This window comes from Ipomoea nil, unplaced genomic scaffold (assembly GCF_001879475.1).
Source record: "Ipomoea nil cultivar Tokyo-kokei standard unplaced genomic scaffold, Asagao_1.1 scaffold0382, whole genome shotgun sequence".
Taxonomy (NCBI): domain Eukaryota; kingdom Viridiplantae; phylum Streptophyta; class Magnoliopsida; order Solanales; family Convolvulaceae; genus Ipomoea; species Ipomoea nil.
In genome coordinates this window covers 2,533,615-2,560,637 of record NW_017616810.1, presented here as the reverse complement: position 1 = coordinate 2,560,637, position 27,023 = coordinate 2,533,615, and the positions used below count along the sequence as shown (strand labels likewise).

Here is a 27,023-nt window from a genome sequence, read left to right as displayed (position 1 = left end):
AAAAAAAAAAAAAAAAAAACTCTAAATAGAACTATAATAATGTAAATAAGAATTAACTTGAAAATAAATACAAGATGGAAAAAATAGAGTACCAATAATATACACTGTGCATTAGCAAATCAAGCAACATATATACTAATCAGCTAGACTCTTTAGGAATAAACTTGATAAACTAAGTTACGTAAAAGCTCCAAATAGTTTCAACAGAATATAATGTTCATTGGGACAACAATCCAGTGTGGCCATGGCAAACAAGACTCTCAACATAAAAGCACATACTAACAATGTATTTATGTGAGGTTAGGATGTCCATCAAAACTTCCTTTAGTTCGTCCTTTTTTCGATCATAAACACATACTTTTTTCCTAGGCCAACCCGATGTACTCAGGAACAATATTTCATGCGCATCCTTTTTTAGAGAATAGAATGTTATTGAGTTGTCGTCATACCCTCCAAAAGTATCTATAAATTCAGACGTTTGGATAGCAAATGCAGTCATCCATGATTCTTGTCTTCCATATTCTTTCATAATCAATACTTGTATCTTGTTTGGGTTGACTTCTTCATGTGCCATGCAAAAATAGTCATTTATAACCCCCAACCCGACTATCAAGTATTCTTGTCCGTGCCTTAGTTTGGGGGTGGGTAAGTTTCTGAATTCATCACGGATTGGATCAAAATATATAATCTTATCACACGATGGCAAGAAATCCCAATCCTGATGATATTTGGTGTCACTTATCACCCACCAGTGAAATGTATTGCGAAAGTTAACACCGTCTCTAATAGCATCCGAGCAATAAGGGAACTCCACTGGTCGCCACTCTTTGTGGGTAAGGCTAGCAGAAATGACTAATGACTGGCCAAAACCGCGGGAAAGTAATAGGACAGCCTTGTAATCTCTAGTGCAGGAGTTGAAACATAGCCCGGCAAGGATAACACTTCTTGGCTCCGCATATGGCCCCTCGAGGACTTTCGTCGAACACCTGGTTGATGGGTTCCACCACAAAAGATCTCTCTCAGCCACCACAAGCACAAGCCCGTTACAATAACACAATTTAACACCGTATATGTTGCTTTCACGAATCAATGGATAACCCTCTCCGAACGGCCATTTATGCCTTTGAAGACGAAGATCATTGCCTGTGGATCTAACGAAGAATCTGGAATTCCTGTAGTTCCGGCCTCTGGATTCGTGCGTGAGGATGAGCAGTCGTCCTTGTCCACGATACGAGAGCTTGAAATTGTCGTCTTGTATCAACGAACGCCACCGTTTGCATACGCATTGGCATCGAATCACAAACTTCACCGGCAACTGCAAAAGTATATGCTGAATGATGTGATTAGGTATGTTTGACAAGGAAGCTGAAGCTTCCATGTCGCCTGCCAATAAGAAGATGAAGAAGAGTAGGAGGCGTATTGGATTTGCATTGTGGGTCTCTTTTTATACGGAAATGGAGTAAGTAAAACTTTTACGACAAGTCATAACTTTTGCGACAAGTCATAACTTTTGCGACAAGTCATAAAAATTAAATAAAATCTGTGACTTAATTTTTTTAAAAATTAATAATTGCATTTTATGGTAGGCTGTCAAATTAATTATAGTTTTAACTCTTGAATGATAAATTGATAATGCATGTGTACTTTTTATCGCTAAATCTTAACTATAATAAAGCTATATGGTTGGGAAGTAATTAATGTTACAATTAATGCCACAACATCTTTTATTAAAAAAAAAGTATAAAATTTGAAAAATAAAATAGCTATATATTATATAATCATATAAAAATGTAATTTTGAAAAATAAAATAGTTATATATTATATAATCATATAAAAAATGTGTTCAATTAGAGTTTAAATTTACTCATACAAAATTTGAAATTTGCTTTCCAAATGTAATTATCTTAGTTATTATTCGTATTGTACGTGAAAATTATAATATAGATGAAATACAATTTAGAATAAATAAATGTAATTATGTAAATTCTCTCTATAAGTTTATTTAAATATGTACATAATTAGAGATTATATTAACACACAAAATTTTAATTTTAATTTTAATTTTAATTGTAATTTTGTATTCTAAAAAAATAATAAATACTTGACTAATGGAAGCTCAAAAATATTATTATATTAAACAATTTAAAATATTTTAGTTTTTATATTTTTATTTATATTTATAATAACATAATTTTTTCCCGTGCATCGCGCGGGTGAATTACTAGTAATATAAATGGTAATAGTATCATGCATATAATTAGTTATCAATTTGGTGTATGTATTGTTATTTTTTATTTTAAACGTACAAGCAAAGAATCTATACTTCTATATATATACTATATATAAAAATAAAATCCTTAATTTTAACTTTTCGCTTAATTCCTTAAAAAATCTCTTTCTAATAAAATATATTGTTTTCTGCTTTCCTATTCGTAGTATAATTCTACGTTAAAATTCATATTCTAATCTATACTATATATATAAAAACAAAATCCTGAACTTTTACTTCCAGCCCGATTTCTAAAAAATCTCTCTTTCTGATAAAAATATATCGTTTTCTATTTTCCTATTCGTACTATAATTCTAGGTTAAAATTCATATTCTAATATTATAAAATAGTCTAATATCCTATTCTAATCTATACTTCTATACTATATATAAAAACAAAATCCTGAACTTTAACTTCCAGCCCAATTCCTAAAAAATCTCTCTTTCAGATAAAAATATATTGTTTTCTACTTTTCTATTCGTACTATAATTCTAGGTTAAAATTCATATTCTAATATTATAAAATAGTGCTTGCATTGTGAGGCTCTATTTATAGGGCAATGAAGTACGTAAAACTTTTACCGCAAGTCATAAAAATTAAATAAAATTGTAATTTTTAATATAGAGTATGAATCTCACTCTCAAAAAGTATATCTTCAACACACGTTGTGCATAGATTGGTGAGGTGAAATAGGTTTAATGATGAGAATTTTCACTTAAAATTTGCTTTTAGTTATAGGGTGCGATGTAATTCCTGTCACAAAAATTTGGTGTTTGAGTTTGGGTGGGACTGTGGAACTTCTTGCATGTGTGCATAAGTATCAAGTTTGGTGTTAAGTCTTGCAAATATATTGGGAGAGAATTAATATAGACTACATTATAGTTTGGCAAAGTGGAAAACCTGAGTTATTATTTATAAAATAACTAGTTTTTTACGCGCATTGCGCGATTGAGATAATGCCCAATATTTTTTTTTAATAAGTACTTTAAAGTATATCAAGACAAAATTATATTGGAATTGTTCATGCATAGATAATTGAATGTTGAATTTGCGTATTTAAATAAGTAATTCTAAGTTTACAAATGCAAGATAATATAGTCAAGATTGATTATAATTGTCAATAAAATAATTGTATAGGTATGGTTGAAACCAAATATGGGACATAAAGGAGAGAAAATAAAAATTAGGGCATAAAATATTAAATATACACTAATATTGAAGAGCTAACTATTGATTGTCAAACAAGGACATTGCGAGGTAGTTTTCCACTTCAATTTGTTGTGTGATTTGAATACTCTTTTTGTCAATAAATCCACCAAGTAGTTAATATGATTGGCTTAAATAATATTTTTATTTTTTAAAAATTATTATTATTATTATTATTATTATTATTATTATTATTATTATTATTATTAAATATATGTATACCCTTATGTCATTTTACATGTTAATCTAAACATCTAATTTTTTCAAATATCTTTTTTACCAACCGTTGATATAATTTGCTGGTCAAATCCGCTAACGCTAACCGCTAACTGTTGATTGTCAAACTATGACATTACGAGATAGTTCTCACTTCAATTTGTTATGTGATTTGAATACTCTCTTTGTCAATAAATTCCTCAAGTAGTTAATATAATTGACTTTATTAATTATTTTTTTAATTTTTTCATGGTATTAACAAAATACTTGGTAAATAAATATATAACATTATTTTGCATTATAACTTTGATATTTAATTTAAAAAAAATAATGCACAAAAAAAGATAATAGACAATGTAGTGAATATAATCAATTGATCAATTGAATGTAAAGAATTTTGCATTGGAGAAAAATAAAGACAATATAACTAATAAAATTATTTCTCTTAATTAATTTATTGATAATGAATATATTTTTTTAATAAAGACATTGTAGTGACAATGTAGTGAATATAACCAATTGATGAATTTGAATGTAAATAATTTTTATATTGGAGAAAAATAAAGACAATATAACCAATGAAATTATTTTTCTTATTTAATTTATTGATAATGAATAATTTTTTTTTAAATAAAAATATTGTAGACACATAATTCTAAATTTAAAAAATGCATATGTATTATTTTTTGTCGTATCTACTGAATTATTATTTTAATTTAATAAGAATAAAATAGAGTACTAATTATGACAATTTTGATTGAGATGAGATTCGAACCTAAGACCTTTCTTATTAAAATCAATGAGTAAGTTAACGGTGAACTAACAGAAATTAACGGAAAAACTAATATTTAACGGAAAAGTTAACGGATAATCATATTCATTAAAGATAAATTAGAAAATCTTAAGGAAAAATTAAAATCTGATCAATCTCAGTCATTCATTTGATTAAAAAATTAAATCTGATCAATCTCAGTCATTCATTTGATTAAAAAATTAAATCTGATCAATCTCAGTCATTCATTTGATTAAAAAATTTGACCGACATTTTTTAAAGGGCTAACTGGTATGATATAATGGGTCTAACTGGTTATTTCCTTCTATTTTGGCATACTTACATGAATCTCCGAATCACTTTTGAATCGTCTTTAACAATAAAGGTGGGTTGTTCAGTGCTGTTCAATTTTGATTTGTTACTGAAAACTAAACTATTTTAAAATTGAACCGAAAATGAACCTATATATGGTCGTTAATGGGTACCGGTGCTTTCACATGAAAAAAAAAAAAAAAAAATTAAACCAAAAAAAAGCGCAGATTAGGCTTTCAAGTTACATTCTTTATGCCTAAATAGTAAATACACACTTTTGTATTAATCTGTAATATCTGATTGCTTAACTTTGAATTTTCCTCCAAAGAATGGCCATTTAAGCTAGAAAATTAAGAAATGTTAAAATGATCAAATAACAAAGTCTGAACAAAACGATAGTCAGTCAAAATCAAACTTTTTCAAACTGAACCCATCTATATATACAAAATGTTAAACATAATGCTTTCACTTTTAACATAGTAAAACAAATGTGCAAATAGTTTCAACATTGCAGAGGCATTCTGAGTAACCAATAATATACTCTGTGCATTAGCAAATATAATCAAACAACATACTAATAGCTTCTTTAGGAATAAACTAACTTATTTAAAAGCTCCAAATAGATTCAACAGAATGTTTATTGGGACAACAATCCACTGTTGCCAGGCCAAGCAAGACTCTCAACATAGAAACACGTACTAACAATGTATCTACGACCTGTGGTAGTCACGAAGTCCGTCAGAACTTCCTTCCGTTCATCTTTTTTTATATCATAAACAGATACTTGCAGCCCATACCAACCCGGCACGATATGCATGAATAATACTTCTTGTACATCTTTTTTTAGAGAATAGAATATTAATGTGGAGCGGATATGCCTATTTGGAATTTCAGGCAATTGGATAGCAAATGCAGTCATCCATGATTCTTGTCTTCCATACTCCTTCATAATCAATACTTGTATCTTGTTAGTTTTGATTTTGTATTCTTCTCCCAGCACTGCCATGCAAATACAGTCATCTATAACTCCCAACCCGACTATCAACTTTTCTCTTCCGTACCTTAGTCCGTACCTTCGTTCGGAGATTATGAAGTGCCTTAGTTCATCGGGAGTGGGCAAGATTCTGAATTCATCACACACAGGATCAAAATAAATGATCTTATTACCCGACGACGAGAAACCCAAACCCACATCGTCATATTTGTAATCACTTACCACCAACCAGTGAAATGTATTGCGGAAGTTTACACCGTCTCTAATAGAGTCCGGGCAATAAGGGAACTCCACTGGTCGCCACTCTTTGTGGTTGAGGCTGGAGATGACTAATGAATGGCCAAAATTACTGCCATTAAGTAATAAGACGGCCTTGTAATCTGTAGTGCAGGAGTCGTAACATAGCCCTGCAAGGATAATCTTAGGATATAGATCTGGAAATCGATATGGCCGCTCGAGGACTTTCATCGAACACCCGGTGGACGGGTTCCACAACAAAAGATCTCTCTCAACCACCAAAAGCACAAGCCCGTTGCAAGAACACCATGTAACAAAGTATTCGTGTCTTGGACGAATCAATGGACAACCCTCTTTTAACGGCCATTTATGACTTTGAAGACTAAGATCATGGCTTGTGGATCTAACGAATAATCTGCGATTCCGGTTTCTCCGGCCTTTGGATTCATTCGAGAGGATGAGAAGTCGTTCTTGTCCACGATACGAGAGCTTGAAATCTGAGTCGTCTTGTATCAACGAACGCCACCATTTACATACACATTGAAACCGGATCAGAGACTTCATCGGCAACTGCAAAAGTATATCTCGTATGATGTCATTAGGTATGTTTGACAATGAAGCTGAAGTTTCCATGTCGCCTGCCAATAAGAAGCTGAAGAAGAGTAGGAGGCGTATTGAAATTTGGAAGTAGCTAGGGTTTGTGAGGCTCTTTTTATAGGACAATGGAGTAAATTAAAACTTGCACCACAAGCCATAAAAATTAAATAAAATCTGTGACTTAATTTTTTTAAAAAATTATTCATAGCATTTTATGTTAAGCTGTCAAATTTGTTCGCGTAGCAATAGGAAGAAAATCTGCTGCAAAAAATATGACGTGGAATATAATTAATTGAGCTAAAAAAATCAAGAAATGTTGGAATGGTCAAATAACAAAGTCTAAACAACCAAATACCTTGTGGTTTAATGGTATCAGGTTGCTATCTTATGTGAGAGATGATAGGTTCGAGTTTCAGTATGGTGATTATTAATATAATAGATAGATAGATTGTATACCCAAAATTGAACCCAACTATATATATATATGTTATTTTATTAAAATGATATTTGTATATCTTTAGTTAAAAAATAAACAAAACGAACAAAACAAAACTCTAAATAGAACTATAATAATGTAACTGAGAATTAACTTAAAAATAAATACAAGATGGAAAAAAAATAGAGGCATTTGGGGTTAGCAATGATACATACTCTGCATTAGCAAGTCAAGCAACATACTAATCAGCTAGCTTCTTTAGGAATAAACTTGTAAACTAAGTTATGTAAAAGCTCCAATAACTAGTTGCAACAGAATGTTCATTGGGACAACAATCCATTGTGGCTAGGGCAAGCAAGACTCTCAACATAGAAACACATACTAACAATGTATCTACGATAACCTGAGTCCAGAAAGTCCATCAAAACTTCCTTTAGTTCGTCTCTTTTCCGATCATAAACACATACTTGCTGCCCACGCAAACACGAGGTACTCAGGAATAATACTTCTTGTGCATCCTTTTTTAGAGAAGAGAATGTGATTGTGTTGTCATGCCTTCCAAAAGCATCTGGCTTTTGGATAACAAACGCAGTCATCCATGATTCTTGTCTGCCATATTCCTTCATAATCAATACTTGTATCTTGTTTGTTTTGGTTTCTTCACATGCCATGCAAAAACAGTCATCTATAACCCCCAACCCAACTATCAAGTTTTCTCTTCCGTGCCTTAGTTCTGGAGTGAGCAAGTTTCTGAATTCATCACGAACAGGATCAAAATATATGATCTCCGACGACGGCGGCAAGAAATCTCAACCCTGATATTTGATGTCACTTACCACCCACCAGTGAAATGTATTGCGGAAGTTAACACCGCCTCTAATAGAATTCGGCAAGAAACTATAAGGGAAGTCCACTGGTCGCCACTCTTTGTGGTTGAGGCTGGCAGAGATGACTAATAATGAATTGTTAAAATTGCAGTAAAGTAATAGGACAACCTTGTAATCTCTAGTGCAGGAGTCGTAGCATAGTCCTGCAAGGATAACCCTTCTTGACCCCCAATATGGTAGCTCGAGGACTTTCGTCGAACACCTGGTGGACGGGTTCCACAACAAAAGATTTCTCTCAGTCACCAGAAGCACAAGCCCATTGCAAGAACACAATCTAACAAAGTATTTGTTGCTTGCACGAATCAATGGATAACCCTCTCCGAACGGCCATTTATGCCTTTGAAGACGAAGATCATGGCTTGTGGATCTAACGAAGAATCTGGTGAATTCGGGCCCGAGGATGATCACTCGTCTTTGTCCACGATACAAGAGCTTGAAATCTGAGTCGTCTTGTATCAATGAACGCCACTGTTTACATACGCATTTGCACCGGATCACAGACTTCACCGACAACTGCAAAAGTATATGTCGAATGATGTGATTAGGTATGTTTGACAATGAATCTGAAGCTTCCATGTCGTGCCTGCCAATAAGAAGCTGAAGAAGAGTTACGAGGCGTATTGGAATCTTGAAAGTAGGGTTTGTGAGGCTCTTGAATGATAATGCATGTGTAATTTGTATCGCTAAATAATATAAATGGTAATAGTATCATATAATTAGTTATCAATTTGGCATATGTATTTAGGGTTCATTCAATCTTAACTTTCATAAACTTTTAAAGAATTTTTAAAACTTTAAAGATATTCAATTCAAACTTTTAGAAAGTTTTCAATCAAAATTTTTAAAAAGTCTTTCAGATGATATTGGATTAAGACTTTTAAATAAATTTTGAGAGTATTTCAAAAAAGTTATGAACTTTTATAATTATTTTTTTTTTAGAATTTTGTTTACTTTTCATTCTCAAATATAAATTGTTGAAATTCAACCCTCAACCCCTAGATTTCAAATTTTCTTCTTTTTACCAAGTCTGAATATTTTCTTTCTCCCTATTTAAACTCTATAAACCTTATACTTAAATTTAATAAATTATTTTTCTTCATATCCTATATTTTCTTCATACCTAAACTGTAATCTACAAATTTTTTCTCTTTCCTAAACGTTACAATCTTCCTCTAAACATTGTGATTATATACTCAGTGTATACCATCGAATAATGGCTGAGAATTTTTCTCATTATTCAAAAAAATATGGCCATTAAATTATAGGCAGCTGCCAATGTTGAAATTCAAAGGAGCCATGGGAGCTCCAACAAGCATGCACAACATATTGTACTGTGATCGATTTTATGAAGATTTTACCACACTAGTATGTCATTTGCGATTTATGCATGGATAGTTCGTAACATATATTCAATAATCATATTATTTATAAAATCTATATAGTGCAAAATAAATAAATAAATTATCAAAATATTATATAATATTCTAACAATCTCTAATTATAATAAATTATGCATGATACCTTGTATCAAATTTTGCATTATAATGAATTAGTCTTGGAATTAAATAGACAAAAGATCACGTGTGTTGATTATTACGAATAGTAATAATAATAATTTACATTCTCTTTTTCAAAAAAAAAAATTACATTCTCAAATATATATTAATCCCAATAGCATTGATATTGTCATCTTGTTAGCTAGGGTTTAATGACAAAATATATCTTGGTCCAGTGTCTTCCATTTATATAGTTTTAAATAAAATAATAAAATATAATAAAAGTCGATAATGTTAGGTATATAACGAGAATAAAAATGTGTTAGTGTAATAGATTGCATGCATTAAAGACTTGTTCATTATAATCTCTCTATTATACTAATACAAATAATTTCCAATTTTATCCCTCATCAATAAAGTTTTTTCTTAACGCCGTTAAATATCACCATTAAGCTAAGTCATAATTAATTGAAATAAAATTACTAGAATAAAATTGTAAGAATTGAAAGAGTGTGATTAAAAAATAAAACACTTAGATGTCGAGTCATAAATATTGTTGACTATAAATGAAAAGTCAAAATAGTGAAATACATCAAAACACGATTTAAAAGAATATTAAAAACAAGATATGAAATATAATTAATTATATAGAATAGTTCAAACAAATCAGAAAACACATTATAAATCACTTATCTCAATATTAATATTTTTTTAAAAAATTAAATTTAAAAATCCACAATGTTACAAATAAAAATTCCAATTAACTTCAAATATTTAAGATAAAATCGTATATAAAGGTAACACAAAAAGATATTTTTAATAATTACTCTACATAGAACTATAATATACACTCATCCCGGCCTTGTCATGTTTAAAATATATTACTATTAGGACTCTATGTATTTGAGTTCGATTATGATTTTCTATCATAGTATTTCTATAATTCTCTCTTTGTATATATTCTCATTCTTGTATCTATTGTACGTAATTCAACTCATTCAATACAATTGATACAGTTTTTAGTATGAGCTAGCTAGAGTTTCTTTTCAATGACCGACGGATCTGTCAATTCCGCTAATAAAAATAAACTTAAAACATAAACAACAAAATAAATTTATATAAGATCGAGTTATCAACATAATGATAAATTGTGGCTGATTATCAACAAAATAGCACACTAATTAATTAGCTTCTAGCAACTCCAAACGAAATATTCATTACTAGGACATGTAATTAATTAATCATGTGGTAGGGGCAAACAAGACTTAACATAGAAAAATATACTATTAGGGTGTGTGTGGTTCGTAGGTTTACATACTAAGAATGATAATTAAAATCATAGTCAATGTTTGGTTGACAATTTTATAAAACACAACTATGAGATTTGATTACCTCTTAAATTAAAAACTCATTCCCTAATTTTTTTTTAAAAAATGTATCATTTTATCTTATTAGTAATATGATATTTAAGTTTAGATTAGTGCTTTTAAATTTTTGTTTTGATTTTTTTTTATCATTTTGGTACGTCATTATATTATGATCAAATGCCTTTTTAAAACCTTTATTCCCGTTATAGGGTCATACATATCAAAATATCAATATGTCAGGTTATCAAATTATAGTTTTAGTTCTAAAATTATAAAACACGCCTTAATTAATATAAAGTTACAATTGTATCATATAATTACTCAGTCATTTTGTGTATTTAATCTTTATTTGTATGGATGGAATTATCTATACTATATATAAAAACAAAATCCTGAAATTTTAACTTCCCGCCAAATTCCTAAAAGATCTCTCTTCCTAAAAAATATATTGATTTCTACTTTCCCATTCGTACAATAATTCTGCGTTAAAATTCTATTCTAATATTATAAAATAGTGTAATACAATCTGTACTATATATAAAAACAAAATCCTGAAATTTTAACTTCCCGCCCAATTCCTAAAAGATCTCTCTTCCTAATAAAATATATTGATTTTTACTTTCCCATTCGTACAATAATTCTTCGTTCAAATTCTATTCTAATATTATAAAATAGTGTAATACAATCTATACTATATATAAAAACAAAATCCTGAAATTTTAACTTCCCGCCCAATTCCTAAAAGATCTCTCTTCCTATAAAATATATTGATTTCTACTTTCCAATTCGTACAATAATTCTGCGTTAAAATTCTATTCTAATAATATAAAATAGTGTAATACAATCTATACTATGTATAAAAACAAAATCCTGAAATTTTAACTTCCAGCCCAATTCCTTAAAGATCTCTTTTCCTATAAAATATATTGATTTCTACTTTCCAATTCGTACAATAATTCTGCGTTAAAATTCTATTATAATATTATAAAATAGTGCAATACAATCTGTACTGTGTATATAAAAACAAAATTCTGAAATTTTAACTTCCCGCCCAATTCCTAAAAGATCTCTCTTCCTATAAAATATATTGATTTCTACTTACCATTCGTACAATAATTCTGCGTTAAAATTCTATTCTAATATTATAAAATAGTGTAATACAATCTATACTATATATAAAAACAAAATCCTGAAATTTTAACTTCCCGTCCAATTCCTAAAAGATCTCTCTTCCTAATAAAATATATTGATTTTTACTTTCCCATTCGTACAATAATTCTTCGTTAAAATTCTATTCTAATATTATAAAATAGTGTAATACAATCTATACTATATATAAAAACAAAATCCTGAAATTTTAACTTCCCGCCCAATTCCTAAAAGATCTCTCTTCCTATAAAATATATTGATTTCTACTTTCCAATTCGTACAATAATTCTGCGTTAAAATTCTATTCTAATAATATAAAATAGTGTAATACAATCTATACTATATATAAAAATAAAATCCTGAAATTTTAACTTCCCGCCTAATTCCTTGAAGATCTCTTTTCATTTAAAATATATTGATTTCTACTTTCCAATTCGTACAATAATTCTGTGTTAAAATTCTATTCTAATATTATAAAATAGTGTAATACAATCTGTACTATATATAAATACAAAATCCTGAAATTTTAACTTCCCGCCCAATTCCTAAAAGATCTCTCTTCCTAATAAAATATAGTGAAAATTGTAAAAAATGCCCCTCTATAATATGCCAATTACCAATGTCACCCCTGAATTATGAATGGTGTAAATGTTGCCCCTCAATTATTAAAATGGTGTACATATAGCCCCTCCCGTAACGGACATGTGGTTCCCCGTTAGTGTACGACACCGTTAAGTCGGAGTAAATATGTAATTTAGTTTTTTTTTTCCCTCCCTCGATTCGAAGTACCAACAATGGACAGCGGTGGGGAACCACAGGTCCGTTACGAGAGGGGCTATATGTGCACCATTTGATAATTGAGGGGCAACATTTACACCACTCATAATTCAGGGGTAACATTGATAATTGACATATTATAGAGGGACATTTTTTACAATTTTCCCTAAAATATATTGATTTTTACTTTCCCATTCGTACAATAATTCTTCGTTAAAATTCTATTCTAATATTATAAAATAGTGTAATACAATCTATACTATATATAAAAACAAAATACTGAAATTTTAACTTCCCGCCCAATTCCTAAAAGATCTCTCTTCCTATAAAATATATTGATTTCTACTTTGCAATTCGTACAATAATTCTGCGTTAAAATTCTATTCTAATAATATAAAATAGTGTAATACAATCTATACTATATATAAAAACAAAATCCTGAAATTTTAACTTCCCGCCCAATTCCTTAAAGATCTCTTTTCCTATAAAATAAAATATATTGATTTCTACTTTCCAATTCGTACAATAATTCTGCGTTAAAATTCTATTCTAATATTATAAAATAGTGCAATACAATCTGTACTATATATATAAAAACAAAATCCTGAAATTTTAACTTCCCGCCCAATTCCTAAAAGATCTATCTTCCTATAAAATATATTGATTTCTACTTACCATTCGTACAATAATTCTGCATTAAAATTCTATTCTAATATTATAAAATAGTGCAATACAATCTATACTATATATAAAAACAAAATCCTGAAATTTTAACTTCCCGTCCAATTCCTAAAAGATCTCTCTTCCTAATAAAATATATTGATTTTTACTTTCCCATTCGTACAATAATTCTTCGTTAAAATTCTATTCTAATATTATAAAATAGTGTAATACAATCTATACTATATATAAAAACAAAATCCTGAAATTTTAACTTCCCGCCCAATTCCTAAAAGATCTCTCTTCCTAATAAAATATATTGATTTTTACTTTCCCATTCGTACAATAATTCTTCGTTAAAATTCTATTCTAATATTATAAAATAGTGTAATACAATCTATACTATATATAAAAACAAAATCCTGAAATTTTAACTTCCCGCCCAATTCCTAAAAGATCTCTCTTCCTAAAAAATATATTGATTTCTACTTTCCCATTCGTACAATAATTATGCGTTAAAATTCTATTCTAATATTATAAAATAGTGTAATACAATCTGTACTATATATAAAAACAAAATCCTGAAATTTTAACTTCCCGCCCAATTCCTAAAAGATCTCTCTTCCTAATAAAATATATTGATTTTTACTTTCCCATTCGTACAATAATTCTTCGTTAAAATTCTATTCTAATATTATAAAATAGTGTAATACAATCTATACTATATATAAAAACAAAATCCTGAAATTTTAACTTCCCGCCCAATTCCTAAAAGATCTCTCTTCCTAAAAAATATATTGATTTCTACTTTCCCATTCGTACAATAATTATGCGTTAAAATTCTATTCTAATATTATAAAATAGTGTAATACAATCTGTACTATATATAAAAACAAAATCCTGAAATTTTAACTTCCCGCCCAATTCCTAAAAGATCTCTCTTCCTAATAAAATATATTGATTTTTACTTTCCCATTCGTACAATAATTCTTCGTTAAAATTCTATTCTAATATTATAAAATAGTGTAATACAATCTATACTATATATAAAAACAAAATCCTGAAATTTTAACTTCCCGCCCAATTCCTAAAAGATCTCTCTTCCTTAATGAAATATATTGATTTCTATAATAATTCTGGGTTAATTTTTTTTTGTAATATTATAAAATTGTGTAATACTATTCCTATTCTAATCTATATCTATTTTATATGTCAGTGTTGCAAAAATCGTGTCGCTGGGCGCGGCGAGGAAGGCCGGAATCGGCTTCCTCAGCGGCCGCCTCGCCGGCTGAACCGGCCTTTAAATTTTTATTTTTTTTTTAAGTTGTAAAGTGTGAAAAGTTCGTCAAGGCATAACTTTTGACTCCGTTGTCCGTTTTGGACAAATGTTTTTTTGAAATCGCGTATTTTTTCGAGATCTATCCACCGCAAACTGCCGTAGGCGGTTTGGCCCACCAATTTCTTAAAAAAATACTTTATTAAAGAGTTTCTAAGAAAAAACTATGAGAACCTTATGTTTTATTAATGAATTTTTAATGTTTTTAATTAAACAATTGTCCCGTCCATTATTTAATAATCTTTCTTTATAATTGGTCAAATTATTTAATTATGGTAAATTGGGGAATAATTAATGATGGTAATAGAAATCCTAGAAGAATATAGAATTGAACAATATTTAATTATTGTTATATTATTATTGTGACTCACGGAATACAAGAGTTAATTCCATTTTTGGTCCTAGACTTATTGGGGCATTGACACTTTTCATCCTCCACAATAAAAATTGCCACTTAGTAGCCACTGTTATTGATCGTTGGACAGTTTTGATCCTCCGTCAATGACGCCGTTTGTTAACCGTGAATTAGAAGGGTTTTTCTGTCTTTTTATGTTCTAATCCTTGTATTTCTCCATCCATTGGTCACTGCTACATCCATTTCTTCAAACTGAGGTTATCCGCTTCAGTCCTTTCTAACATTAAGAAACCATCTTCACCCAACTAACAATCATGAATTTTACATTTGACATCAATCTCAAGATAATGGAAACAAGTGCAGTTGGAATAGAAAGGGCATTAGTCCATGCCTGTGGAAATTTTATCGAGCATACAACATAACTAGCAAAGTCAGGAATATCACCCAACCCCTCCCTTAACCTTTCTGCATCAACGATAATAGGTATGCCCCTACTCTTTGCCTCCTTCACTACAATCAAAGCAGTCTCATGCAGCCTTCCATCTAAGCAGACAATATTTACTCCAAGCGCTGAAGACAATTTTGATTTGGGTATGTAGACCCTCAGATATCATGGGTGGATATCCTGGAGTGAAAATGCACGTGCGAGTTTTTTTTTTTTTTTTGGTTGTCAACAATGACATATGTGAATGGTGAGTTTCCTCCTTTGGACACCATAAAAGATGTATCAACACCATCCCTTTCAAGCTCATCAAGCATTCTTTCGTCATGCGAGTCATCAGCAACCTTAGATATGATCCTTGGATTAAGACTAAGGCGAATTTTATCATCCGGGTTTTATCAAAGCATTGCCAGTGTTACCACCTCCTTGAACCTCAAAGCTGGTGCTCCGAATTTTATCATCCGGGTTGGGGAATGAAGCTACAGCAGCCAGGAAGTCAACACCGGCCATTCCAACACCTCAGACAATGCGATTTTTGGGGAGCGGCGGATTCCACATTTTCAGCTTGAAACTTCAATGAATTTCAAGTAGAATAACAGAGTTTTTGAGGTTGTGCACTAAGTAGTTGTGGTCAGAGAGAGAGAGAGAGAGAGAGAGAGAGAGAGATGGGAAGGATATTTGTGGCCAATATGGAAGGGAGGACTTACAGGTGCAAATTCTACATCACGCCATCTACAACTACAACTGCTATTTACCATAGGAAGGTTCGCCAACCTGCTGCCATCTCTGCTTCGCCGGAACCAAAAACCACCGGTGAAGGCCCCAACCTCGCCGGATCTGTTGCTGCACCGCCAGATCTGCCTTACTGGTCTGTCGCCGGATCTGTTGCTGCACCGCCAGATCTGCCTTACTGGTCGTCGCCGGAAGGAGTTACTGCCTCGTATGCTTGCCGTCGTACCCACAACTCGCCGGAGAAGAACCTCGCTGCTACTCACTACCGACGGTTACTACTTAGCCGCCAAGTCTCACCATCTCGCCTCACAGGAGTCACAACATCGCTGGTCTAAACAAGATTAGAAGAATAAGACAAAAAAAGACAGAAAAGCCCTTCTAATTCACGGTCAACAAACGGCTTCATTGACGGAGGATCAAAACTATCCAACGACCAATAACAGTGTCTACTAAGTGGCAATTTTTATTATGGAGGATGAAAAGTGTCAATGCCTCAATAAGTCTAGGACCAAAAATGGCATTAACTCCGGAATACAATACAAGAATATTTAATTATGGTTATATTATTATTGTGCCTCACTACCATTATATACTAACAGTACTTGAAAAGAAACTAATAATAATAATAATAATATCTAAAAGTAATTAAGTGTTAATAATAATAGTAAGAATATTAACGTAAGAGTTGTAACATAGAATAAATTGTAATAATTAATAACTATAGTCTAGGATTTAATTTGGAATTGCCAGGAAAGATAAACAACCTCTGGTGAAATTAACTCTTAAATAATTATATATCAATTTAAATATTCTTAATATATTACAACAATTCCATTCCGTGCATCGCACGGGTGAAAATACTAGTATTGGATAAAAACATAAAACATCACTATAAATAAAAGATGGAAAAAATAGAGGCATTCGGATTTACCAATGATACACTATGCATTAGCAAATCAACATTCTAATCATTGTGTTTAGGAATAAACTTGATAAACTAAGTTATGTAAAAACTCCAAATAGTTTCAGCGGAATATAATGTTCATTGGGACAACAATTCATTGTGGCCCGGGCAAAGCAAAACTCTCAACATAGAAACACATACTAACCAAGTATCTACGATATGGGGTTAAGAAGTCTATCTGATCATTCTTCAATTCGTCTTTTTTTCGATCATAAACATATACTTGCCCAGAACAACCCGAAGTACTCATGAATACTATTTCTTGTGCATCCTTTTTTAGAGAATAGAATGTTAATGTGAGGTCATCCCTTCCAAAAAAATCAATACGTTCACACATTTGAAAAGCAAACACAGTCATCCATGATTCTTGCCTGCCATATTCCTTCATAATCAATACTTTTATCTTGTTGGTTTTGGTTGAATTGGGTTCTTCTTCTTCTTCCAGATGTGCCATGCAAAAATAGTCATCTATAACCCCCAACCCAACTATCAAGTTTTCTCTTCCGTGCTCATCGGGGTGGGCAAAATTCTGAATTCATCACGCACGGGATCAAAATATATGATCTTATTACCCAATAACAAGAAATTCCTACGTTGATATTTGATGTCATCACTTACCCCCCACCAGTGAAATGTATTGCGAAAGTTAACACCGCCTCTCATAGCATCCGGGCAATAAGGGAACTCCACTGTTCGCCACTTTTTATGGGCCTTTTTGTGGTTGAGGTTGGCAAAGATGACTGATGCAGGGCCAAAACCACGGGAATGTAATAGGACGACCTTGTAATCTCTAGTGCAGGAGTCATAACATAGCCCTACAAGGACAATATCCAAATATTTATATGGCCCTTGGAAGACTTTCGTCGAACAGGTGGACGGGTTCCACAACAAAAAATATCCCTTATCCGCCAGAAGTACAAGCCCATTGCAATAACACAATTTAACATCGGATAGGTTGCTATCACGACTCAATGGATAACCCTCTCCGAACGGCCATTTATGACTTTGAAGACGAAGATCATGGCTTGTCGATCTAACTTTGAATTTGGAATTCCTGTATTTCCCAACTTTGGATTCTTGCGAGAGGATGATCACTCGTCCTTGTCCACGATACGAGAGCTTGAAATCTGAGTCGTCTTGTATCAACAAACGCCACGATTTACATACACATTGAAATCGGATCAGAGATTTCACCGGCAAGTGCAAAAGTATATGTGGAATGATGTGATTAGGTATGTTCGACAATGAAGCTGAAGCTTCCATGTCGAGCAGTACCTGCCAATAGGAAGAAGCGCAATGGAGGCGAATTGGAATTTGGATTTGGAAGTAGGGTTTGCATTGTGACTTGTGAGGCTCTTTTTATAGCGCAATGGAGTAAATTAAAACTTTTACCGCAAGTCATAACAAATTAAATAAAATATGTGACTTAATTTTTTTAAAAAAATTAATCATAACATTTTATGCTAAGCTGTCAAATTTATTGGCGTGATAGGAAGAAAATCGGCTGCCAAAAATATGACAGATTATATAAATATAAGGTGTTAAATTATTTATAATTAATTATATTATGTAAATATTGTGTTTACTTATTTAATTAATTTGTTTAAATTTAGGTCATAGTGTTGGAAGCTTATATAGGCTGAAATTAGTTAGATTTATAATATAGAAGAGCATTTTTTTTTCCTTTATTATCGTTTCTACAAAGGCTGAAATTGCCGTGTTTTGATGCATAATCCAAACTAAAATTTGTCGGGTTTATACAACCGTTATGCTGTGCATCAGTATGCACCATGGTGCATACGGATGCCAAAACGACGTCGTTTTATTAAAAAACGCGCGTCTCCCTATTAAAAAAAATTCAGGTTCGATTCCCAGCAACAACATTATATTATTCATTCATTTTGGAATGTTAGTTCATAGATTATGGAATTATAGTTCATTGATTATTGAATTATAGTTCATCGATTATGGAATTGTAGTTCATCGATTCTGAAATTTTAGTTTATAGATTATGGAATTTTAGTTCATTCATTCTGGAATTTTTAGTTCATAGATTAGATTATGGAATTATAGTTCATCAATTATGGAAGAGAAAATTTCAATTTTGGTCATACGACTATAGGGGCCTTGTTAATTTCAACACCTAACTTTCAAAAATATCAATTCAGTACCTTGAGTATGTAATTTTTCTCAATTTTGGTCATTCCGACCAATTTACCGGTCAAATTCGACCGGAAAAAATAATAGGCACAAAACTCAGGGGCAAATGAGTCTTTTCATGCTCTGCTCCTAATTGAATATGATCTGGACAATGTTGTTGCCGGAATCTCCATCAACGAGCTCCGAAATTGCGTGCTTTATGAACTGGTGCTGCTCGAGAAGATTGGTGGCGAGGAAAATCTCGCCGCAGAGGGTACATGGGTAGATATTGTTCCGGAGCGGGATGTTGGGTTGGTCGGAGCAGATATCGGAAAGAGGATCAGGGGAGAGCTTGTCCGGCGAGGCTAGCGGGATAACGATGGGTTTCGTCAGGGATCTAGAGGAGGAACACGGCGACGGGATTGACGGGTGGCGGCGCAGCTGAAGAGTCTCTTAACGAAGGACCAAGACGCAGAAACAGCTTCTCACGGGATGATGATGATGATGATGAGATCGACATTTCTCGCTAAGCTTTCTGTGAAGCAGAGCATGCGGCCCTCAAAATGCGTTGGATCAGCACCCTTCGTGCCCGCTTCGTCCACGCCGTCGAGCTTTTCGGTGGCCATGAAAGTGAATTTTTACTCTATCCAATTCCGAACCAAAAATCCGTAATGGCCAAGAAATCGAAGAAACTACACGACAAAGAAAGCGGAAAAGTTACCCCAAACTCTGATTCATCCAGCATATTGCCCAACAGGAAAATTACAAAAATGTAAGTCAGGTAACAGATTTTATCTTGTCTGGGTCCATAGGGTGTGTGGTTATATGCGTTAAGAAGAATAAGAAGAAGAAGAGGAAACCTTTCTGTTCCAGCCGGAACTTTGCCGCCGCTGGTCAGGGCGGTCGTGGTCGGCGACGGCGGAGGAGGAGGAGAAGATGAAGTAGCCGAGATGAAAAGACTCATTTGCCCCTCAGTTTTGTGCCTATTATTTTTTCCGGTTGAATTTGACCGGTAAATTGGTCGGAATGACCAAAATTGAGAAAAATTACATACTCAAAGTACTGAATTGATATTTTTGAAAGTTAGGTGTTGAAATTAACAAGGCCCCTATAGTCGTATGACCAAAATTGAAATTTTCTCGATTATGGAATTATAGTTCATTGATTATGGAATTTTGGTTCATATGTTGTTGCTGAGAATCGAACCTGATTTTTTTTTAAGGAGAGACACGAGTTTTATTAAAACGACGTCATTTTTGCATCCGTATGCACCATGCATGGCCGGATGCATAGCATAATTTGCCGGGTTTATATCACTATCCATAATAGTTGAGTTTTTAATTTGGGCCAACACATTCATGGTTGAGCGATCTAGTGAACACTGAATATGACCCAAGAGCCCATTAATCTCAATGAGGCTAATTATTATGTAGATATATATATATATATATATATATATATATATATATATATATATATATATAAACTAGTTTTTTAGGCGCATTGCGCGATTGGAATAATGCCCAATGTTTTTTTTAAATAAGTACTTTAAAGTATATTAAGGCAATATTATATTGAAATTGTTCATGCATAGATAATTGAAGGTTGAATTTGCGTATTTAAATAGGTAATTCTTCTCCCTGAGTCCCCTACCCCAAGGGCCCCCCACACTCTGACCCGACAGAGCATTGTAGGAAGTTGTAAATCATGGTGACTCAATGGTTCAGCAAACAGGACCAAATGCCGGTGCGAACAAGGAATCTGCCCACTTTGGACATAATTCCCGCACTGCCGCCGCCGAGGTTCAAACCTTGGTCTCTTCTCCCAAATACTGCCCACTAAACCATTGAGCTAAGCCCGTGCGGGTTAAATAGGTAATTCTAAGTTTACAAATGCAAGATAATATAGTCAAGATTGATTATAATTGTCAATAAAATAATTGTATAGGTATGGTTGAAACCAAATACGGGACATAAGGGAGAACAAATAAAAATTAGGGCATAAAATATTAAATATATACTAATATTGTTTGAGGAGATTTCGACATTAGGATTTGTGGTTAAGTTTTATTAAGACTTTAATATTAGAATTAGATTAATGGTGTAATTATAATTCTATATTAGACGTTAATATTAGAATTAGACTAACGGTGAATTAACAGTATTTAACGGAAAAGTTAAATGGATAATCATATAATTAAGGATAAATTAGAAAAATTTTTAAAAAAATTAAAACCTGAACAATTTGAACCATTCATTTGATTTAATAATTTGACGGTCATTTTTTCTACCCAATGTTAATAATTAAATAAATTCGTTGGTCAAATCCGCTAACTGTTGATTGTCAAACAAGGACATTGCAGGGTAGTTCTCACTTCAAATTGTTGTGTGATTTGAATACTCTCTTTGTCACAAAATCTCTCAAGTAGTTAATATGGTTGGCTTTATTAATTATATATTTTTTTAATTTTTTCATGGTATTAATAAAATATTTGGTAAATAAATATATAGCATTATTTTGTATTATAACTTTGATATTTAATTAGAAAAATAGTGCACAAAAAAGATAATAGACAATGTAGTGAATATAATCAATTGATGAATTTGAATGTAAAATTTTTTACATTTGATAAAAATAAAGACAATATAACTAATGAAAATATTTCTCTTAATTAATTTATTGATAATGAATAATTTTTTTTTCACTGAATTAAGACATTGTAAGGACAATGTAGCGAATATAATCAATTAATAAATTTGAATATAAAGAATTTTTATATTGTAGAAAAATAAAGATAATATAACTAATACAATTATTTCTCTTATTTAATTTATTGATAATGAATAATTTTTTTTTGAATAAAGGCATTGTGGACACATAATTCTAAATTAAAGAAATGCATATCTATAATTTTTTGTTGTAGCTACTAAATTATTATTTATATATATAATTTAATAAGAGTAAAATAGAGTACTAATTATGCTAACTTTGATTGAGATGAGGTTCGAACCTAAGACCTTTTTTTTTTTTTTTTTTTTTTAAATCAATGAGTAAGTTAACGGTGAACTAACGGCAATTCTTAAAATTTTAACGGAATTAGTAACGGTGTGTGGGTATTTTAGGAAATTTTAGTGTAAAATTTAAATCTTATCAATCTTTTAATCAATCTGAGCCATTCATTTGATTAAAATCTGTGACCGCCATTTTTTCTACCCATTATAGGCCTAACTCTCTTGGGCTCTTATTAATATAGTAGATATAGTAGATAGTAGATATCACAGCTTACACAGTGATGTATAAATCATAAAAAAAAAATAATTAATATATTAATAGTATATGATTTGTGTATTGAATATATATAATATAATATACATTCAATACAGAGATAATGTACTTTCTTTAAATATAAGATACAATTTTAATATATTACAAATGTATTATTATGTACTAAATATACATTATTTGATAATATACAAACTATAATGTACTTTATGTACGCAAATAATATATTTTTATATTTATGGTTCACATAAGTTCATAATTGTCTCAATACTAACATGGCAAATTATATCATGGACCGCGATGCATAATGGATTAGCACCGACCTTCTAAACGACGTCGTTTTGTTTAATGAAAATAAATGGTCATAGTTTCACGCCGTTCCGCAAAAAATAACTTTGGTATTCAGTTTCATTTTGTATATACTGCACTTTCGTTTAAACACAACTACAATTTCATTTTGATATAACTACAGTTTCATTTGATATTATACACTTAAATATGTGAAATGTTATTTAGTTTCATTTTATATACACTATGGTTTCATTAAAACACAGCTACATTATCATTTCGATATAATTACATGTTCATTGCACAATATACACTCAAATATGTGAAATATTATTCAATTTCATTTTATATACACTGCAGTTTCAATTCAACACCATTGCAGTATCATTATGATATAATTACAGTTTCGCTGGGCAATATACACTCAAATATGTGAAATTGTTATTTAGTTTCATTTTGTATACACTATAGTTTTATTTCAATTCAATTACAATTTCATTTGATAATATAAAAATAATACATGAGACAACATCAATTTAAATACACTATAGTTTCAGTTGATAATTAACATACAAAAAAATACACAATCGGTTAACCGTATCAGGACCGCAGTCCAAAATATAATTGGCGATGCTAACATCCTACCTATCAAAAGCCAATTATCTAAGGCCCATGGGTTATGGGCTTGAACTACAACTGATCCATAAACTGGACCATCCGCTATGGCGTAGGGTTTATATCGCTATCGCTATTATATAAAAGCTCGAGCGTCCATCTCTTTGCTCGAAAGCAGGAAGGAGCAAACCCTAATCTCGCTTCTGAAGCAGCAGCCGAAGCAGCAGGCGCCATGGTGAAGTACTCGAGGGAGCCCGATAATCCCACCAAATGTAAGCTCTTCTTCTTTCTCTTCTGTTCATTTGAACTCTATATTGTTCTTCTGTTCATGATTTCGTTTGATTTCTAACTGTTATGTGGTTGTTTCTGGATGCAGCCTGCAAAGCTAGGGGCTCAGATCTCAGAGTTCATTTCAAGGTAATATTTCGATTCCGATAGTTGTAAACTATGTTTATGTTTTCATCTTTATTTCAATTTGGTAGGGATTTGTATATCAGTATTTGCTGTTACGGTGTCTCTAAATGTATGTTTAGTTACTGGTGTAAATTAAAGTTTAGTTTGGTCAATGGTAGTGTGTGTATGTATAGTTTCTGTAATTGATTTTGGGTTGTTGGGGTTACCTGATTAAAAAAGCAGGGACCTTTTGCCATCCGTGAATGGGTCTCTCGTAGAAGTCAGGGAAATAAATTTGCATTGTTCTTGGGTGAACCTCTGGAGTGCTTTGTGGACAACGATAGATGGTTCAGTAAATGATGCTACATGTAGTATATGTTATTTGATTTTGACATTATTTCTTTAAATGCACTGAGATCAAAGTGTGCATTCTCCATGTTGGATTGGCTTTTTAATCAATTTATTGTGTTGTGGTTACCTGATTTAAAAGCAGGGACCTGTTGCCTTCTGTGAATGGGTCTCTCGTATAAGCCAGGGAAATAAATTTGCATTGTTATTGGGTGAACCTCTGGAGTCCTTTGTGGACAAGGATAGATGGTTCAGTAAATGATGTTACATGTTATATATGATATGTTATTTTGACATCTTTTCTTTAAATACCCTTACTGATATTTGTGTTGTATTTTTTTAATCAAATTATTAGTTAGTAGGAATTTTGGCGCTCCTGTTTTTGCTTATGGTAGGCTTATCTTAGTTACGCAGGGATATGTGTGTATCGGCTTTGTGACACTTAAGTAATGCACTTTGACCGAAAGAGTTCTCTGCTAAATTGTGTATTGGGGAAGATGGGCAGTTGTGTTTTATCCTTAGTTGAAATCTTTCAACAATCATCTTCCTTACATTTTACTTGAGCAATCTTCTGTCTAATGTACTATTCCATTCTACGGCTTGTTTGACTATTTAGTGTTTTTTTGCATCCAAGTTATAAATTTGCATTTGAATTAGTGAAGAAGTTTTAATTATTTGAGAGTTGCTTGTCTCTAGATGTAAGGCTTGGAACTCTTCCACTGTGTGTTTAGTGTTATTTATGATCATTAGTTTCCTTTGCTATACTTGAAATGCATATTTTCAGGTGTGCTATAGATATGTTTTTTTTTTTTGTATTGTTTGTCTATTGTAAGCAGAGATTGTGTGTATCGACTTTGTGCCTCTTAATAAATGTACTTTGATCGAAAGAGTTCTCTGCAAAACTATATATTGGGGAAGATGGGCAGTTGTGTTTCATCCTCTTGTTGAGATTTCAACAATCATCTTCCTTAAATTCTTTTAGGACTTCATCTTTTGTTTTGCTGTCTTCCATTTCTTGATATATATTATTATTTTTGAACCAATTCATTACTTTTTTTTTTTTTGATGTTTCGCGTTGTTGCTTAGGCACAATTGCATGTTAGTAAACAGGTTACGTCTGGGTTTTGTTTAAAACTAGTTTTGTCTGTATTTTTTCAGAACACTAGGGAAACAGCACATGCTATCAGGAAGCTTCCTTTGGTAAAGGCTAAAAGGTATCTAGAAGATGTTTTGGCCCACAAGCAGGCCATTCCCTTTACCCGCTTCTGCCGTGGTGTTGGAAGGACTGCTCAGGCTAAGAACAGGCATCCCAATGGACAGGGAAGGTGGCCCGTGAAATCTGCCAAGTTCATTCTCGATTTGCTCAAGAATGCTGAAAGCAATGCTGAGGTGTCATCATTTAGCCCATTAGTAATTCAAACCAATATACCATGTTCTCCTTGGCACTATTTAACACGTGAAGCTGTTTTGCAGGTGAAAGGGCTCGATGTGGATACACTTTACATCTCCCACGTCCAGGTTAACCAAGCCCAGAAGCAGAGGCGGCGCACATACCGTGCTCACGGAAGAATTAACCGTACGTGCCATTCTTCATTCTTTTTGATTCACCATCTTTCACCTCTCCATACAAATTACTAAATTGCCATTTCTGATTCGTTTGCAGCTTACATGTCTTCCCCTTGCCACATTGAGTTAATCCTTTCTGAGAAGGAAGAACCTGTCAAGAAGGAGGCAAGTCATTACAACATAGAACTCTATCTATTTTCTTGCTTATGGTAGTGTTCAGTTTAACTCAGTTTCTTTTTTTTTTTCTTCTTTTGCAGCCTGAGTCACAAATAGCAACCACCAAATCCAGGAAGGCTTAGGCTTTCTTTTCCATATTTGTTGTTCCTGAGCCTTGATAGAGCTGTGTTTCTTACATATCCCCTACTTTATGTTGAGAATTGTATTGGTAGTGGATTGTCACTATTCAAATTTTCTGAAGAGATTATGGAGTTAATTTTGTATGTTAAGGTTAAAAATGATATACTGTTTTACATTATTGATGAGCTTCATCTGTTTTGATTTGCTTTGGATTTTCTTAAAATTGCTTTTTCGCAGAAAAAATGGTGGATTTATATGGGTTATTAAATAAGCACACTCCAACACTAATTTAATATCAAATGGTGTGATTTATCAATATCATTGACATAGTGGAAGTGTTATATTTAGATAAAATATAATTAAAATTATTAACTTTTGTCATATAATATTTTAAAGACCTTCAAAAGGTGACTAAATGATGGAAATTTCACATTGTTGGCAGTAAAAAAAATTAAGTATATTTCATATTGTAAAGTTTGACATAGTTTTATTTTCATTTTTTTTGTACTACATAGATATTCTGAAGAGGTTGCCGTGCATATTTATAGGGAGTAAACCTATTGTTCAGTGCAAAATTTTCAAATTGCACGATAAATGATTGGACTGATTAGATAAGCAAAATCATATGAAAAGAAAAAAGGGGTATGAGATAAACATAGCAGATGCATCGGGGGTTGATACGGATCTATTGAACTAGTAATCCTAATGGGGGACACAGAAATAGTATTTTGACACAAATCTTTTTGGTTTTGAAAAAGAATTCGAGAAAGTTCAATTGACCGAAATGAATTCTTGTTAGCGATTATGAATGATCAAAAAACTAAGGAATAAGGTTCAAATTGGCCACTGAACGTAACCTGAAAATGCAATTAGGCCACTCAACGAACAAA

The 27,023-nt window shown here is 31.9% G+C and overlaps 4 protein-coding genes across 4 annotated transcripts; 1 reads left to right on the top strand and 3 right to left on the bottom strand.

Moving 5' to 3' along the window:
* Positions 1 to 217: 217 nt before the first annotated feature.
* On the bottom strand, positions 218 to 1,378 carry LOC109171857 (putative F-box protein At3g16210). Its single transcript, XM_019320932.1, has one exon. The coding sequence runs from the start codon at positions 1,376 to 1,378 to the stop codon at positions 218 to 220; it is 1,161 nt and encodes a 386-aa protein (XP_019176477.1).
* Positions 1,379 to 5,413: 4,035 nt separating this feature from the next.
* LOC109171856 (F-box/kelch-repeat protein At3g23880-like) lies at positions 5,414 to 6,640 on the bottom strand. Its single transcript, XM_019320930.1, has one exon. The coding sequence runs from the start codon at positions 6,638 to 6,640 to the stop codon at positions 5,414 to 5,416; it is 1,227 nt and encodes a 408-aa protein (XP_019176475.1).
* A 1,209-nt stretch (positions 6,641 to 7,849) lies between these two features.
* Positions 7,850 to 8,503, bottom strand: LOC109171855 (putative F-box protein At3g10240). Its single transcript, XM_019320929.1, has one exon. The coding sequence runs from the start codon at positions 8,501 to 8,503 to the stop codon at positions 7,850 to 7,852; it is 654 nt and encodes a 217-aa protein (XP_019176474.1).
* Positions 8,504 to 23,680: 15,177 nt separating this feature from the next.
* Positions 23,681 to 26,336, top strand: LOC109171791 (60S ribosomal protein L17-2-like). Its single transcript, XM_019320864.1, has 6 exons — positions 23,681 to 23,801; positions 23,906 to 23,946; positions 25,429 to 25,659; positions 25,744 to 25,846; positions 25,934 to 26,001; positions 26,094 to 26,336. Exons 1-6 carry the CDS (start codon positions 23,762 to 23,764, stop codon positions 26,133 to 26,135), a joined length of 525 nt encoding a protein of 174 aa, XP_019176409.1. The 5' UTR covers positions 23,681 to 23,761; the 3' UTR covers positions 26,136 to 26,336.
* Positions 26,337 to 27,023: the final 687 nt, after the last annotated feature.

Bases quoted from the DNA above. Each gene is read 5' to 3' on its own strand.
- LOC109171857 (XM_019320932.1), bottom strand. From the start codon at position 1,378: ATGGAAGCTTCAGCTTCCTTGTCAAACATACCTAATCACATCATTCAG.
- LOC109171855 (XM_019320929.1), bottom strand. From the start codon at position 8,503: ATGGAAGCTTCAGATTCATTGTCAAACATACCTAATCACATCATTCGA.
- LOC109171856 (XM_019320930.1), bottom strand. From the start codon at position 6,640: ATGGAAACTTCAGCTTCATTGTCAAACATACCTAATGACATCATACGA.
- LOC109171791 (XM_019320864.1), top strand. From the start codon at position 23,762: ATGGTGAAGTACTCGAGGGAGCCCGATAATCCCACCAAAT. The intron at 23,802-23,905 runs GTAAGCTCTTCT...TTCTGGATGCAG, and splicing joins GCCCGATAATCCCACCAAAT to CCTGCAAAGCTAGGGGCTCA. The intron at 25,847-25,933 runs GTACGTGCCATT...ATTCGTTTGCAG, and splicing joins TGCTCACGGAAGAATTAACC to CTTACATGTCTTCCCCTTGC.